The following is a 17,627-nucleotide window of genomic DNA, read 5'->3' as shown; positions in this document are numbered from 1 at the left end:
AAACAAAATTGCATTTGCCTTTGCATTTCAGGTCATTCCACTTCCCATTATCTTTGAATACAACAGCAGCACAATCATGACCTTCAAGGTAGTTAGGCTAAAGGGGTTTCCAGAAACGGAATGATGGGTTGCTCCCATCAGACCACTTCCGGGGATCTTTGAAGAGGCCAATCCACACATTTTGTGACATAGACAAATTATGTACTGCCTCATTCTCTTCTGCTGAGTGAATGCTAACAAGATCAGACGATAAGCCCCTGCAGTGATTCTGAACATCCCTCCATGATTTGGTTTCAGCAACAAAAACGTGACCACTGGTATCACTGTTGCCTGCAAATCCAAAGGTTTAACATTTTAAACGCAAAGAACGTAGTTCTGCATTTAAACATGTCATCTAAAAATAACTTTTACTGCAATATTGCCATTTCACTTACCATTGCAAAAAACATTTATTTTAGTTCCACAATCACTTTCAAACCACTCGCTGTGTTGATCCATTCCTGCTCACACACCTTAATTCTTATTTTGTGGGTCACCTGCCTTCCAGTTAAAAAAAATCAGGACAGTGTTTGCAGTAAGAATGCCACTTGGCTTGTTAAAAGACACCTCTTCATGAGCAGCTGCAGACAAAGTGGTTTTTCAAGTATCTTTCTCACTTGCACATACTGTATGGTGCATGGCTTTCTGGTTTGTTGAGATTAAATTATATGAATAGCTACACCTGCCATAAAATACAATGACTAACAGTGGACTATGTTGTTGCCTGAGTGATCTATGATTCTGTCACTATTTCGCAATGTCAACAGGTTGAGCCAAAAAAAGTTTCAGTACATTCTGCGCTCCGGGTGGGAAATAAAATCACTTATCAGGGCAGGTATTATTAAGATCACCCCACCTCTCCTAGAGAAATAAGTCCAGTCCGAATGGAGCTTTTGACATCTTATCCATCAGTTGGTCAAGAATGAAGGTGAGCATGTTGTTGTGCAAACTGTGAACAATGTAAACCACTTTCCCACGGCTCCTTTCACCTGTCTTATAATAAAGACAAATGTTGACAAGGGATTAGGGTAAACCTAACACATATTTTATCATATTTCAGTTGTTGGAGAGCGTTAACAACTAATCATAAGGTTGGTGGTTCAATCTCTGGTTCCCTCTAAGTGTCCATGATGACTACATTAAGAACCCCCACCCACCCATTGATGTGTATGGGGGAAAAGGGAATTATTAAATTATAAACAATTATTCACTCAAATATGAAATTAATCCACTTAACAAGACAATCAATCTGAAGAGAAAAACAGTATTGTGATATTGGGGTCTGTTGGATCCTGTGTACTGGCAGCTCGCGTGACAAGGCTGTTAAGTTTCCCAAAATGCATTGAAAGTGAACTGGGGTTTCCGTAGACCTAGAGTATTTTTTTTAGAAACTGGTTTTAACTTTGGTGGGGAAATTAATATTTTAAACAAGTTAACCATGTGAAAACAAAAATTAAATGCTACTTAATAGAAATTGCAGACCACTTCTGGATCCAAGGGTTAAAAAAGTGTTGCAACTAATTTACAATTCTGTTACAAAAGTGCAACTCATTCTTCCCCCTGGAGAACACTGTGCTAAATATTTTAGATAGTGAAACATGATATTGTATAACATCACTGGAGCATAAACATGTGTGCAATACTATATATACCCCTCCTGTCAAAACCAAAAGCATAACAGCACTTCTTGTAGGTGTGGCTATCCAAGAGATTGCTCAAATCAGGTCTGTTGTGCCATCCTTAGGCTACTCAAAAACCACACAGCAGTTCTGTTTGAATTTACTGAAATTTACCATTTCATATTTGAATTTACCAATTCCTCATCATAACCAAAATGATGATTTCCCCTAATTTGTCCCGGTATGAATCTTGTGTCACAGAATGTCATTTTCCATGACGTCACCTTGAATGCACCAGTGATATACCATATTATGACAATGTTTTGTGCATTGAACAGTTTGATGGTGTGTGTATGAGTATATTTGTTTTGGAAGGCAATTTACTCAATTCCAGAACAATATATAGTGGAAAGGTTATAACAAACCAATACATGTAATTAAGCATAATTTTCACGCAATTGTTCAAATATTGCGCACAATTATGAAAGAATGGACAATGAACCAAAATCAGCCCGATGAAATAATCCATCATCAACTGAACATATAGCCTACTGCATGAGTGTCATATGACAGTGCTGTTATGGGTGGTCCCATATGAGACATTTTGGCTCAAGGGATACTGGCACTGAGCCATCATGGCCTGTAAACAACAACAGCAGCAGCAGCAGCAGCAGCAGCGTCAAGTTGAAGTAAACTGGATCTGAGTGTCGGCGTCTGGCGCTTGTCTGATTACAAGTACAGTAAAGTGGTTTTCAACTATGCGTCGAAGGTGTATCTGGTAAGTAATTCCAACCTTGCAGTTGTTGACAAAATAGCTCATGGTCGTTACCATGAGCTATTTTGTCAACAACTGCTTCTTCAGACTATCACCCTGAGCCGTGCATCAAGCTAATATTAGCTATATTAGCTAAGTTAGCCGTAATTGCAGCTAAGAAGCTAATCTTAGCTAGCTAGAAAACATTACGCTAGTTGTGCGAATTTATTGAAGTGGTTCGATGGCTGCCGAGTTACCAAGCTCCACATTTTTTGATGACTAGCGGGGTATGCTTAAATTGTAGTTTTACGAAACGTTACAGAATCCAATATCAGTCAGACGTACGGCAACCAAAGCTAATGTTAGCTGTAGCCAGGTTCTTCCGAGCGTTTATGGGTTTGTAGCTAGCTAATTAGCTAACGGTAAAATAAAACGTAGGGTATCATTTATGAGTTACGATCAGTAACTTAAGTACATTGTACTAATATTTATTCATGAAAATACTCATGGACACTGGCACTTCTATTTGCTGTTTCACTTTTACGTAGTGCTGTTCTCCACGTTAATGTCAACGTTACTGCGTATCGTTAGCATCATTTAGCAAACGTGTAACGTTAACGTTATTGCGATGCCAACGGGGGCCAGCTAACGTTAACATACACTGACTAACGTTATTGGATTTTGGGCTTTAATTCAGCTAATGGTTCCAATCATATTCGTCCATCAAAACGATCTTCTTGTGTGAGAATGAATACGTGTCAGGTTTATTTTAGGGTTTTATTTTAATAGATAGCCTGGCTAACGTTAACTGCTGGAAAATGTGATAGTCAACGTCAGTGTCCTACGCCAGGGCTACAACTAACGATTATTTTCTCGGTTAATCGATTCCATCACAATTTCTCTAAGTCCAAGTTGAGCAAATCAAATGTCAGAGCCAGAGAGTGATTGGCAGATATGCTTGAAAAATTACATAAATTAATAATAGATTATTGAAATAGTTGACAATTAAAATTCTGCTGATGGACTTATCAAGTAATTGTTTACAGCTCTACTTGCAATCACAGCCAGTTAATGCAAAGACAGGTGTTTGTTTAAAGTAAGGTCAATCAGAAAACTTTGTAGAGCTAATAATATCCTTTTTGTGTTACCCTCAGATTGATATCCTTCAGACGGGACATCATCCTCTCCACTGGGTAGCTTACTAGCCATGTCCTCACAGCAGCCCAACAGCTCAGCCTCCAACAGCCCCACCAACATCTTGGGTTCTCCTTTCTCTGTTATCAGTCCTTCACTTAACTCCCCAGTGGTCTCACCCTCTTTGGGATTTGGACCCATCAGCAACAGCCAGGTAACTGACAGCCATTACAGTCTGTGAATTTATGTCACAGTGCACTTCATTTTTGTATTTAAGAGTTTCATCTGCTGTAGTTGTAGGTTTCTGGTGTTAGTTCACATGGGGAAGAGGTTACACATGTTAGTTTTGGGTACACTACAATGCCTTTTTTTTACAATGTGTACAGTGCAGTGAATTGTTACAGGAGGAGGCACATTTGGATAGTGCTAGTTGCCAGAAGCATTTGTATGCATACTGGACACACTGATGCCAAATCCTTTTTATCAGGTATTGAATAAGATGACTAATTAGTCATACAAACAAAAAGCAGTGTCTTCATTTAACATTGCACATAATTAACCAGATACATTACATGAACACTTAAGCTGTTTACAGGAAGGGCCAGAGCCGCCTCTATTTTCTGAGGAGGCTGAGGTCCTTCAACATCTGCCGGACAATGCTGAAGATGTTTTATGAGTCTGTGGTGGCCAGTGCTATCCTGTATGCTGTCGCATGCTGGGGCAGCAGGTTGAAGGTAGCGGACGCTAACAGACTCAACAAACTGATCCGTAAGGCCAGTGACATTCTGGGGGTGAAGCTGGACTCTCTGTCGGTGGTGTCAGGGAGGAGGATGCTGGCCAAACTACATGCCATCTTGGACAGTGTCTCCCACCCACTCCATGATGTGCTTGTCAAGCAAAGGAGCACCTTCAGCCGAAGACTCATCCCCCCCAAAAAGCACCACAGAGCGCCACAGGAAGTCATTCCTGCCTGTGGCCATCAAACTCTTTAACTCCTCCCTCTAAGTGTCAGTCTGTATGACCCTAGGTCACTAAACTGGACATTGATCATTACATCTCTGCATTACTTGACATAATTGTGCAATATTCTGTGTTAATACTCCTGTGCAATATACTCTTTTCAGTTTAAAATTCCCTATTTATTGATATTGATATTTATTCGTATCCCGATTACTGCTGTGCAATATCCTCGGTCTCATTATAATCTTAATAAGCTACACTTGGCAGTTCATGCACTGTTACCTGTACTGTATTATTATCATCAACCGGTAAACCCACTTTTTACTTCACACTTATTTTATTTTATACTTATACCCACTTGGTACTTAATTTATTTTCTGACATGTATTATAGTGTATTATATTTTTTTTGCTTAGTACTTCTATTCCTGTGTGCACTGACATACAGGTGAGCTGCTGTAGCAAAAGAGTTTCCCCTCGGGAATCAATAAAGTATTTCTGATTCTGATTATGGTGTTTTAATTATTATTTTTTGGTTGCACTGTGTGTCCAGATCTCTTCTTCAGCACCCATATCAGTGATGCACTCAATAAGCAGTTCAGAAGATATCAAGCCTCCGTTTGGCCTGAGGCCCATGCCACCTCACAGCCCTGGACTAATGCTGTCTCAGAAACGCTTGTGTGTTATCTGTGGAGACCGCTCTTCTGGTGAGTGAATGCATTAAGGGCTGGATTAGCAGAAGTGAAACGTCAGCTCATGGCAATTTTAGTGTGGCTAATCCCTTACTGTCAGATGTTTTTTCTTGTGTTTCATCAGCATTTTATCAAAATGGATCTCAGTCACTGTTACTAATAAAAATACAAAATGTGTTGCCTTCACTTTGATGTTGTCTTTGATCTCCCCATCAGCCTCTAACTTTACTTTTTTTTAATTTGTGTTATTTACAGGCAAGCACTATGGAGTGTACAGCTGTGAGGGTTGTAAAGGTTTCTTCAAACGAACTGTGCGTAAAGACCTGAGCTATACCTGCAGGGATAACAAAGAGTGCCTGGTCGACAAACGCCAGCGCAATCGCTGCCAGTACTGCCGCTACCAGAAGTGCCTGGCCATGGGCATGAAGAGGGAAGGTATGCAAGGAACAGGGTAGTAGAGGTTTAAGTTCATTTTAAGAGGCTGTTTGGCTAATGAAGATTTAGGAACACGTTTTGTTGCGAGTTGTCTTACATGCAATTATACTGAGGTGACATACATTGGCGTTTTCTGCAACATAGTTAAATATATATTTTTAAAATGATTTAAACATTGGCAGTCAATTAGATTTCTTAAAATAAGTAATTATGCCAAAGGAAGCCCAATTAAATTGATTAAGTAATATTGGATTAGTAGAGTATTTCAGGCGTAGGTGAGGGCGGATGCTAGATTAGATAACCTAAAAGGTAGAGACGGGTGTATTGGGGCTGGTTTATATAACTAACCCCTCTCCATCTCTTCTCTTCATTTTCTCCTATTCTGCCCTTTCTCCATCTTTCAATAGTGATCAAACATGTAAAGTGGATAAAAGAAGATGGAAAAGATGAGGGATGGATGAGTATGTCATTGAAATCTTAAAGATACTGTATTTTGATGTTACTTAGAAAATTAGCCTGTTGTGGTAGACATGCAAAATTTTGACTGGGGGATTTATGTGTGCAAACATACCCAGACATGATTGAGAGCGAGGATTGCTGTGGTATATTGCCTTGTCATGATAGACTACATTATACAATAAGCAGTCAGACAGCTGTAGTTGTTTGCTGAATGTGTTTAACTATTTATAATCTGATCTAATGGATCAGTGTTGAAGCAGCAAAGAATATATTGAATCACATTCTAGTTAATGCCTTCATAGGCCACAAGATCAGTTTTAAGTATCCTAAATGTGTATAGTATACGGTACAAGTATTATGAGAGGTGTTGCCACTAAGTCGCAGCAGCTCCAATTTTGGCTGCAGATTTAGGCACATAAAGTCTGCCTGCTCTGCCACCAGTTAAATCACCTTCCCATGTCAGTTTGTTATGGCTGCAGTGTCTGATCTGCCAGTGAGATAGGTAGATTATATGTTACAGTGTCAGAGATTATGACTTTTATTTTTTGGATTAGACAACAGCTTCTTTTCTTCCACCTCACTGTGATCACAATCTCCTTTTGGGTTGCTGTAGATAACATAGAATCAGGCTACATCCACACTACTGCGTTTTCGAAAAAAACGATCCCCGTCCAGATGAGCTTTTCAGCCCCGTTTCAGAAATAATCTTGGTCCATAGTAACACTCCTGAAAACGCATATCACGTAATGCTGGTGTAAACAGGAAGCAGATTGTCTACTCTGCCAGTGGATGTTCAGTTATACTAAATACTGCTAACAAAGAATAGCAATGGCAAACTAAGACCAGAGATTTCTTTGCTTGGACCGATGACGAGACATAGACAAAAAGGTCAGCAACATCTGTAATTTGTTATCCATGTTGAATGAGCAACTGGTAGTTGAGGCTGATGTCTTTGTTTTTTGTTTCGGAAAAGGGACACATGATAGGGTCTGCACGTCCAGACTAGAACGCAACCCCAGAGTTTTCAATCCAAAACGGTGCCAGCAGTGTTTCCAAACTTCTCCGTTTTCGGGGCTTGAAAACACAGCAGTAATGTGGGCGCTAGGTGTAAACGTAGCAAAACTCATGCGTTTTTAAATAGAAAACGTAGTAGTGTGGATGTGGCCTCACTGTTTTACTGCTGTTAAATTTTAGCAAACTTCACATGCTAGTCTGTTGTCTTTTATGGTGCTTTGTGCTGGTTAGGACAGCACTGCTCTGGAATAATGCTGCCATTTCAGTAGGGGTGCGTAAAACAATAGATTTTTAGATGCACTGTGATTCTATCTTTAACCATTTAGTATTTGATTGTGAAACATTAAGCTAATGCATGTAAGCTAACTCTAGGGCATGTTAATAACAAGCTCATGCATGTTAACTTCAACTTGCCAGTTACTATACTTGATAATGGAAGTAAATTCATCTGAGAAAGAGATGTTGAGATTGCCAGCTCTACATTTCAGTTATAATTGACTGACATGATTACATTTTTGTGAAGACAGTATAGAATTTGACTTTCTCAATGCAGCAAAAACCCTGCAAAGAGGCAGAGCATTTAGCATAATATCACTCTTTAACCCATACATTCATCAGTTTACATTTTTCTTTTCCCCAGAGTCTTCTCATTCTTCAGTATTTACCTTTTCTCCCCCCCCAACCACTGTCTCCTTATGTTTTGTCTGATGCAGCTGTCCAGGAGGAGCGCCAGAGGAACCGAGAGCGCGAAGGAGAGCTGGAGTTCAGTGTCGGAGTGAACGAGGAGATGCCTGTGGAGAAGATTTTAGAGGCAGAGACTGCTGTGGAGCAGAAGACTGAGCTTCATTCTGATAGTGGTTCTGCAGGCAACTCTGTGAGTTACATCGCCATCAATAGATTTATATAAGTATCTTTGTCAGTCATCTGTTTTTCACGGTAGCATGATGGGTTTAGGCCTCATGTTTTTAGAGGCTTACAGGCTTGCTCTAATTGCTGGAAGTATTTTTTTTATGTACAACTAAGTAAATGTGATGCATTGTTTGGTTTCAGCCCCATGATGCAGTTACCAACATCTGTCAGACTGCAGACAAACAGCTGTTTGCCTTGGTGGAGTGGGCAAAGAGAATCCCTCATTTTTCCGAACTGCCCCTTGATGACCAGGTCATTCTCCTGCGTGCAGGTATGATTGAGCACCTGCAGTCATGAATGATTCCTTCAAAATTTTTGAAGGTGCAGTGTCTTTGCAAGTTTATCAGAGGCACATTATGAATGTTGCAGTACAGTTCTGAAAGAGTAACAAGGCCAAGAACACTTGCTTAAATAGTCTGTTTCAATGTAAAGCTGTCCTATACAATGACACTGCTATCTAACATAGTGCTGTGTGGAACTGTTTTGTTTTGTATTTGTACATTTAAATAAATAAACTCTAAAATTAACTACAATGTGTTAAAAGTTAAAACACAAGGAAATATTTATATCCTAGTTAAAAACAGATTTTAGTAAAGAAGAGTGTGAGCCTAGGTACTGAAATAACAGCAGCCTCATACAGTGCATAATCTACAACCAGTTTGGTTGTCATGTGAGCAGTGGCACCTGATGTGGAGACATTATGTTCTAGTCACTGTTCAGGTTATTATGTGATGTCCCGAAGAGTTATTTTTTCCAAAAGGACAACCGTCAATAATAACTTCAGTTTTGTTTAGTGTGTTGCACTGGCGCACTGGCACACCCAATGGAAGTGAATCTCAAAGAGAGCTGGTACGTAGCTAGCAAGTGGTTGCAACAGTGGGAGTACATCCTGATGTGTCAGGAGCACGCAGGGAATGGTGTACACAGCCGCACTGAGATCAAAACAGCGTTTTTATAGTACTGGTTTGAACCTCAGGTTTCACCTTAAGAACTACTGTAATGTGTTAAATTCTATGTTATTTGTCAGGGTGGAATGAGCTCCTCATCGCCTCGTTCTCCCATCGCTCCATTGCCGTGAAGGATGGAGTTCTCCTGGCCTCTGAGCTGCAGCGTGACAGTGCACACAGTGCAGGAGTTGGAGCCATTTTTGACAGGTACATCTATGGAGACAAAAAAATTGCCAGCATACTCTGATATAAATTGCAACTAACTGTAATGCCTCTGTTTATTTCACATATGTGGGGTGTCTGCATAATAACTGGTTTTATTTTTATTTATATATATATATATATATATATAAACACAGGGAGAGTGTGCAGAGTGCAGAGGTCGGCGCCATATTTGACAGGTAATTTGACTCTTTTGTAATATTAATATGAGTGTCTCAGTTAATGAAATTTGTGTAATTTTGTCATTATGCTCTTTGTATTTTACACTCTGAAACCTTCTTGAAAAATCTTTGCAAAATGTGTCATTATATAGGGTCCTTACCGAGCTCGTCAATAAAATGAGAGATATGCAAATGGACAAAACAGAGCTGGGATGTCTCCGAGCCATTGTTCTCTTCAACCCAGGTGCCTGCGCAATGCTGATATCTAAATAAGAAAGATTAAACATGTGTCTTGCCGCTAATGGAAATATTTTCTATATATTCTTGCAGATGCTAAAGGGCTCTCCAACACCAGTGAGGTGGAGCTCCTTAGAGAAAAGGTCTATGCATCATTGGAAGCCTACTGCAAACAGAAATACCCAGAGCAGCAGGGAAGGTAATGGTCCTCAGCAAGCTCAGCATAGTGTGGTTTTTCACTCTACTGCATTCATTTTACAATGTCAAAGTTAAACATCATTGGTGTACAGTTTCTTGTCAAACAAAATAATATCTTTGCTCCCCACAGGTTTGCTAAGCTCCTTCTTCGACTGCCAGCACTGCGATCCATTGGCTTGAAGTGCTTGGAGCATCTCTTCTTCTTCAAGCTGATTGGTGACACGCCTATTGACACTTTCCTCATGGAAATGCTTGAAGCTCCCCATCAGTTGTCTTAGATAGGAAACGCGTACTGTGGCTAGGTTTAGATAGCTGGAGTGGGACTGGAGTGGCACTTTAAGTTCTTTGAAGATTTGTCAATTTGTCTCACTGCTGTCTGGGTTACACTATTTTAGTGCAGCGCAGATTTGCTCTTTAGACCAAACCCAAGGCTTGGCATGATCTACAAGCTGGTGCTATATGTTGAAATAACTTCATGAGTAACTATGGTTTTAAAAAAAAAGAAAAAAAAAAAGGTATTTTTAAAAATGTAAACATTTACATATTTCCCTTACAGGAGCTATAATTTGGGTATACATTTTTATATAAGCTTTTTAGACACCTCAAATGTTAAGCTTCAGTTGTTTCTCGAACTGAACAGATCCCTAAAACCTCTTTTTTTAAATTTTTTTTTTAAGGAAGGCAACCTGAACCATGGGTATGCTTTAAGGATGCAGTCTTCTTTTTATAATTTCTAATTCAAGCCAGATCTAAAAGTATATTATTGTCCAACAGCAGCTCTGAGTTTACTTGTATCCACTGCAGAAGATTAAATCCTAACAGTGAGCCTGCGATAGAAGACAAGTCAGTGGTTGAAACTGTAAGGTTCCGACTTGTCTGTGTTGATTGAGGATCAGCTTTATGTGTCTGGTAATATAAAGTTAGTGTTGTTTACTTCTTTGCCATTTTATAAATCTAATCACTTGGTGGTTAACGATTGAACTGCACTGCACACTTGCTATGTACTATTTCTAAAACAGACTTTGAATAAACGCCTGGCCTGTAAATAGTCAGGCGTTTGTCTTTTGGTGCTATTTCAGAGATAATTTGACATTATTGGTGCAGACGCACACCAAACCACAAACCTAAGAAAATATGCAAAACTGAAAATCCCCTTTGTTAATCTTTGTTAAAAATGTAGCAATATAAAATGTAAACTGCATAAGAGCTTTCTGTCTGTCAGTCATTCAGGGGTTTTACAAAGTAAATCATGTCTGGTGGAAAGGGAATACTCCATTTTGTAATTTATCTATACAATTCTAAGGTACTGTGCAAAAGTAATTGTTCAGGGAACATGTATATTGACAAATTTGAATTATGATCAGGAGATACAAATTATATAATTCTTAATATGTGCCCTTGTTTTTAGTTTTCAGCTAGTATAAAGCAGAACATGTCTTGGGTTGCACTGGATTTGCTGAGACTGTTTCAGCTGATTTTTATTTTGTGTGCTTTTCTTTTTTTGATGCTCATTGTATTTTCCTACCCCCCACACCCTTTTTTTTTGCTGTCTGGTTCATTGTAATGTCTCTGCAATTTATTAAAAGCTAACCATAATCACATTTAGATCCATAACACCTGTTGACATATAGGAATTTTAAACAAGACCAAATGAGGTCTTTATGATGGCCATGTGTTATCACCAGATGAGCTGTAAGCTTGTCACCGACCTCGATATGCTCTTGAACATTAAGTGACTTGAAGCATGGGTTGTGTGGATTGAAAATAAAGAGGCTTAAGTTTTTTTTGTTTGCTTTTTCTTCTCCAAAAGTGTTAGATGTGACACTTATTTTTCCCTGGAGGAAACTCAGATTTTAGGGCAAAACAACACAATTGAAAAATGATTAAACAAAAAATTGTCAAAAGATGTTTTAATGAGCCTTTTTATTGTAGTTATATAGTTTTGCTGTGGGCATAGATGCAATAGAAGCCTTGGTTGTATAGCACTTGATACCAAGTTCCACAGTGATGTTATGGCACAGGCAGCAATGTGTGTGTGTATGGTGGGCTAATGTTAAATTTAAAAGAAAATGTTGAGTGCAATGAAATCAAAAGGCTTCTAAGGGATTCCACATGACTAGCAGGTGAATTTCCTCACTGTGTGTTTCACCACATTAGTTCACTTTTCAGTCTGAAGTAAAAAGGTTTAATAACACACACACAAACCCTACAGCTCTGAGAACCAAAGTGAACCTCTCTTTGTAACAAGCAGAAGTGACACCTTTTAAACCATGCATGGCTTGGTTTGCTTAAATTATATTTAGAATAATACTGCTTTTAGTCTATAATACACTATTCTACACATGGATCAAAAAAAGAACAGACATTGTCGTGACATGTACACCATTTTACAGCATTCCCCTATATTACTTTACACATCTGTCTTGTTTTTGACAAAAATCAGTACAATCTGGGAAACTTTATGAGCTCCTCCCCACATAACTACTAAGTTCCATGCTACACATTGAGTCTAAGGTGCTGAATAGGTTTCAGTAAATTCTAAACAAAAAACAAAAAAACATGGACTGCTGGTGTGGTTTTATGTAGCTTTATCATGATGTTGCGCTAGATTCTTGTTTCTCTCAATGGCTATGTTTCCATCACAGTGAAAAGTGGATACATTTACCTTGCCATGATATAAACTGAAGTTATGCATGTTATACATTTAGCCAAGGCCATTGCAAATTAATTAATCGCAGAATGAGCTCATCAATAGTTCAAAAACATACCTACATAATCAAAAAATGAAACTGCAGGCTCCTTCTTATTCACTTCAATACAGATTTACATGTTTTAAAAGAGATAAATAATGGAGATTTTATGTGCATCCATATTGCTAATTATCATGTAACCCCTGATGTTCACATTCATAGTTAGAGAGTGAAGGAATACTCCATTATGTCCTCTGAATGACAAACCGAGATCTCCAGTGATGCCAGGTTAACTGCACATTAATTTGGCCTGGTCTATTGTTTAATTCTTATATTTTACCTAGATCTCGACTAGAGTGGGACAACGCATGTCCATATTCTACAGTAAGGCAACAGGATACAACTAATGTGCATAACCAATCCCTAAGTTGTCATAAATACTTTGAAGCTATCTTCATAACAAACTATTTGATCCAAGACATAACATGGAAAAAAACAGAACTTTTGCCCGGACAAGTTTAAAAACACTGGTTAAAAATAAATCACAGCTCGTGAATGATGTACATTGCAATATTATCCTCTCACCCCCTCACGGACTGCACATCTGTAGTAACATTTTCTTGATTATATGTCCCTGAAAACATCTTAATAAATAACTGTCTCTGAAAGGCACTCTGAAATGTGCAGCTCATAGTTTCTAGAAAAAAAAACTACATAACTCATCAGATTGCTCACCTGAAACACTGCACCTGCCCTCCTCAAACTGTTTCCAACTGTGAGAATAGGTCACATAATGCAACTTGTCTACATTTGTTTAAGCTAAAAATGTCTGCATGATGAGCATTAGTCTGAAACTAGTGGTATCACTGGTCTTACCCACAGTAACTGAACTGTTAACTGTGATCTTTATCTGCACTGTTTCTCTGATAAATTCCTTCTTATCCAGTCAACTAACAGACACTTGACAAAGCTTTAGATGCACATCTGCCTTGAATCTGTCCACTTTGATTAGACGTTAAAAACTGTGCTACTGTTGATTTGCTGGTTAAACTGTTGGGTATATTTTCAGATTTAGATGTCAGAGTGGTTCATCAGTGTCAAGGATTTCACATTCCATTCCAGTGCAAATTGTTCCTTATTTGAGCACCTTCTTGAGCAAAATGAAAAGAAACACAAAACTACCACAGTAGTATACAACAGAATAACCCTCTGCACAAAGCCATCTATTCAATAGATGCAATGTCTTTCAGTTGAATGTGTCACTAAAGCTGCAGAGCTGACTAAATCCAAGCAGTGGAGAGTTTGGTGTTGTACTACACTTCTTGCCCTTTGGATTCAATCAAGGCCACGGAGGCTGAAGCATACACAACTCTTTTGATGCCCTCGGCCTAAAAAACACACACTTTTGCGCGGGTGTTTGTATGCAATGTCACGTTCGAAGGATGATTGTGATTGATCCTTGTGAGTGCAGATCATGGATGTTTATCCAGCAATAGCAAAGCTTAGTGGTTTGAACGCAGCGCTGTTTCTGCTCTCTCAGCCCGTCAGTTCATGAATAAAAATCTTGTCCAGCCTTTTATCCACTCTCTTCAGGAAGCACTTGTGTCAAGCCGATGTAAACCAAATGCACAAAGATGAGGTCAACTCATCAAAGCTAGGGGGGGTGGGGGTGGGGGTTAGTCCCAAGCCAGAGTGGAGCGGGTTACCAGGTTGGGTGTAGGCATTGGAGGGGCAGTGAAAGGGCTTCCAGATGTCTTTATGTTCAGCTCACACCTGCATCTCTGAACCACTGGACAAGCCAAGAGCATTTGCCTCCTCTGTTGTCAAACCGTTCTTCAGTGTCCTCCTCACTGTGCAGGCAGAAAGAAAAATAAAGGCGAAGTGAAGAATGACAAACTGTGAGAAGTACGAGCTTTTGACAAGCGTATTATTACAGTGTTAGCACATGCAGCTGATAGCATTCCTCTGTGCATCATAATAAATTATGCCACTTGTCCAATAGTTGACATGACTCACAGGATTTTCTGTTGGCTCTGGATCGTCTCCTCTCCCGAGGTTGCGTCCGCTGGCTGGGCCCCTGAGTGGCTGACCTAACAATCCTCTCCATGATCTCATCAGCTGTATCATCTGTGCAGTTCACTGGGTCATCATTGGCAGAGCACCATGGGGGAACACGCCCTAAAATAATAAGGTCAGAATGGATAAGAAAAAAGCAGACATATTGTATAGTAGAGCAGGCAAGTTCATCATCCTAGTTTAGCGGTTAGCATGCTAAAATTTACTTACTAGCACTAAAAACAAAGTACAACTGAGGCATTTAGCACAGTGCAGGGATGTAGTCATAAAGAAAAGTATTGGACAAATTGAAATGGTGACCTGTTGATGGCACTAGAGAAAAAGGTTCAGGATCACCAAAGTTATTACAATTCATCCTGAGGGGAACATACATGTGTGTACAAACTTTCATGGCAGTCCATCCAATGGTTGTGAATACATTTCACTCAAAACCACAAATGTGAACCTCTTGTGCCGCTAGAGGAAAAGTCAGGGTGTGGCTAAAAATACCAGTTCTAGTGAAAGATTAGCTTAAAGGTTTCAGGTAGAATTACTTCAGTAAAACTAAAATGCTCTTGTTCTGCTCCTGGATTAACAGAGGAATGTAATCTCAGTGTACTAGATGGATGGATGATGATATTAATATAAAAGCTCTATGGGCTGTAACAGTATGTTTATGAGACTGACCTCTGGTGCTGCTGGCTCTGGTGCGAGTACGGAGGCCGGGCACCGTGGACGTCCCACTCTCTCCACCCTGCGGGCTACTCTTCAGCACGGCCTTCATGTTCTCATGTTCAGCTGCATCTTCAGCATACTGGATACCCTGAGGCTGGCTCTCCTGTGTGTCTGATGGGGCTCCGCCAAATTTACCACTCTGGAGGGTGGGGGAAGACACTCAGGATTACAATATCTGACATTTTATTAGTAGGAGATGGTAAAACTCAGCTCCATGCTCTGGCACTTTTAGTATTTGGGAAGAAACACGAGGAAAAGCTATAAATATCAAACTTGTCATACAGGTTAATCTTTACTAGTGACACAGCACTTTCCAGACTAGAGTCAAAAGTGCCACATACACATTTTAAGTGCTGTTTATTCTGTGACACAAACAAAAAAATTCAGAATCCCCCTTTTCCCCGTGACTGTTGTCCTTTGTTAATCCTCATGAACACACCAGTTATTGTTCAAAGTTATGACAACACATTCTGGTTGAATGTTAGTCACAACAAAGTTCACATGCACTTGTTTGCACACAAAGTTACCCCCGTACCTCACTATCATCGTCATCCTCACTCTACAGAGATAAAGGAAATGGAAGAAAAAAATGCCAAAAGGTGTGTTGTAAATACAGTATACTGCTGGTATCAAGTGAAAACCTTTCATTTACAAAGTGATTTTTAAGGAAACAGTCTTTAAGTTTTCAGTTTGATAAACATACACTACCAAGTTATCTAATTGGTTTTACAAAGGTTGTAGCATTTTCTCATGTAATGCTTGATTTGTGTTGTAAATATTAAAGGAATAATTCAACATTTTGGGAAATACGCTTCTTTGCTTTTATGCTGAGTTAGATGAGAAGATTGATACCACACTACATACAGCAATTATGAAGCTGAACCAAGCAGCTGGTTAGCTTAGCTTAGCATTAAGACTGGGAACAGGGAAACAGCTAACCTGGTTATGCCTTATTTGATCTGTACAAAAAATAACTTTGTGTTTTTACTTGGGATTATTGGTAGTCAGATTTTGTTACCTTTGGACAGAGCGAGGCTAGCTGTGTCCCCCTGCTTTCAATCTTTATGCTCGGCTAAGCTAACCGGATGTTGGCTCCAGTGTCATTTTGAACAAACAGATGAGAGAGTTGTATCAGTCTTCTCATTTAACTACTGGCAATAAAGTGAAAGTAAAGTAAAGTGAATACAGGTATTTCACAAAATGTGAAACTATTTCTTTAAACATCAAAATTACTATAAAATTTTCACCCCCTATACCATAAAAAACATTGTAAGTGTGGTTAAGGTGTGGGCCTCGTTATTTCTCCTTCAGGGACATCCAAAGGTTTGAATTTTCACACAGTGATTGAATTAGGGTCCCTTTGAAGAGGAAGGGGCCCCTGCCAAAGCTTGCTGTGGAGTCCGCTCCAGGCAGCCGACTCCTCAGGGTTTAAGGGATTTTAATCATACAGGGAGGTGTTTGCTCTGGCCTTTCTTAGCTTGCTGCAGATACAGAATGAGATACACTAAAAACAACTCACTGATTGTTGGTACAGTAACCTATACATGTGAATACCGAGGAACTATGCTGATGTCATTACAAATGTACCAGATTAAAGATATAACCAGTGTCTAGGGATTGCTCATATTGTTTCATAGAATTGAGAAAGTACAAACTAAACAAAGACGAGGATCAGGAAATGGAGAAAGTGTATGTGTGACTCTTGCTCGTGGTGAAGAGCACTTACATCTGTTATCATTTTTCCCCTGGTCTTGTTCCTCTCTCGGTGGTTGGCCCTCTTCTGTTTCTGTTGTAGCACGCGCTCTCTTGTTGTGCGATACTCCAGGGCAAATTCACTCAGGATCTTGCTAAAGCGATGAATGCTGACCTCACGTACTGCATATATCGGATGGCCCAGGAACAGCAGAAAAGCATGAAACCTGCAGATGTGTAGAGAAACATTGCATCATCGTACAGAGATCCTTTGGCGGAAACAAAGTTTAAACATGCATCAAAAAGTAACGAAAAGTCACCATGAATGAACAAGAAAAATGGTTGTAAATGCCTTTGAAACAGATATAAATACTAGTGACAATATATAAAGTTTTGGCAAAATGGAAGAAATGTTTAATCTAATCCAGCACGGAGTCTTTGATCTACACCTGAACATACCTGTTGATTATCCTCCGATGTACAATCTTCAAAATAATGATTCTCTCTGCACAGTCTTTGAGGAAGTCTGACATTTTTTGTTTCAATGCTGGTTTCATCTCATGTTTCGCAATGACCTTGAGGTGATCCCATGATGCTTTGCACCTTCGCTCCATCTGGGCCAGATTGTCTTGAAGCTGGTCAAAGTCCACCTGACAACAGTATCAGAGACAGAACT

The 17,627-nt window shown here is 39.4% G+C and overlaps 2 protein-coding genes across 10 annotated transcripts in view; one reads left to right on the top strand and one right to left on the bottom strand.

The window, feature by feature from the left end:
• The first annotated feature begins 2,244 nt into the window (after positions 1 to 2,244).
• On the top strand, positions 2,245 to 11,562 carry rxrbb (retinoid x receptor, beta b). 3 transcript variants are annotated; one of them, XM_044207564.1, is made up of 12 exons: positions 2,245 to 2,436; positions 3,567 to 3,760; positions 5,059 to 5,212; positions 5,453 to 5,632; positions 6,040 to 6,093; positions 7,819 to 7,979; positions 8,156 to 8,285; positions 9,042 to 9,168; positions 9,321 to 9,362; positions 9,497 to 9,588; positions 9,675 to 9,780; positions 9,910 to 11,562. In XM_044207564.1, exons 2-12 carry the CDS (start codon positions 3,620 to 3,622, stop codon positions 10,055 to 10,057), a joined length of 1,335 nt encoding a protein of 444 aa, XP_044063499.1. In that variant the 5' UTR covers positions 2,245 to 2,436; positions 3,567 to 3,619; the 3' UTR covers positions 10,058 to 11,562. The 3 variants fall into 3 exon arrangements, with proteins under 3 accessions (XP_044063499.1, XP_044063501.1, XP_044063500.1); XM_044207565.1 differs by lacking the exon at positions 2,245 to 2,436 and adding an exon at positions 2,559 to 2,699; XM_044207566.1 differs by lacking the exon at positions 6,040 to 6,093 and having other exon boundaries at positions 2,247 to 2,436.
• Positions 10,432 to 17,627, bottom strand: part of fhod3b (formin homology 2 domain containing 3b) — an 88,666-nt gene continuing 81,470 nt past the window's right edge. For 5 of the 7 annotated variants that reach the window (XM_044207554.1, XM_044207556.1, XM_044207557.1 and 2 more), the window contains 6 exons: positions 17,411 to 17,601; positions 16,986 to 17,178; positions 15,795 to 15,818; positions 15,212 to 15,398; positions 14,486 to 14,647; positions 10,432 to 14,319 (listed from right to left, as the gene is read on the bottom strand). In XM_044207554.1, the coding sequence (XP_044063489.1) occupies positions 14,237 to 14,319; positions 14,486 to 14,647; positions 15,212 to 15,398; positions 15,795 to 15,818; positions 16,986 to 17,178; positions 17,411 to 17,601 (840 nt within the window). In that variant the 3' untranslated portion in view covers positions 10,432 to 14,236. The remainder of the gene's footprint in view (positions 14,320 to 14,485; positions 14,648 to 15,211; positions 15,399 to 15,794; positions 15,819 to 16,985; positions 17,179 to 17,410; positions 17,602 to 17,627) is intronic. The other 2 variants (XM_044207555.1, XM_044207559.1) reach the window with 1 other exon arrangement.

The sequence above is a fragment of the Siniperca chuatsi genome, linkage group LG9 (assembly GCF_020085105.1).
Source record: "Siniperca chuatsi isolate FFG_IHB_CAS linkage group LG9, ASM2008510v1, whole genome shotgun sequence".
In the NCBI taxonomy this organism is placed as follows: domain Eukaryota; kingdom Metazoa; phylum Chordata; class Actinopteri; order Centrarchiformes; family Sinipercidae; genus Siniperca; species Siniperca chuatsi.
This window is presented reverse-complemented; position numbering and strand designations above follow the sequence as displayed.

Bases quoted from the DNA above. Each gene is read 5' to 3' on its own strand.
- rxrbb (XM_044207564.1), top strand. From the start codon at position 3,620: ATGTCCTCACAGCAGCCCAACAGCTCAGCCTCCAACAGCCCCACCAAC. The intron at 5,633-6,039 runs GTATGCAAGGAA...ATCTTTCAATAG, and splicing joins CATGGGCATGAAGAGGGAAG to TGATCAAACATGTAAAGTGG. The intron at 9,781-9,909 runs GTAATGGTCCTC...TGCTCCCCACAG, and splicing joins TACCCAGAGCAGCAGGGAAG to GTTTGCTAAGCTCCTTCTTC.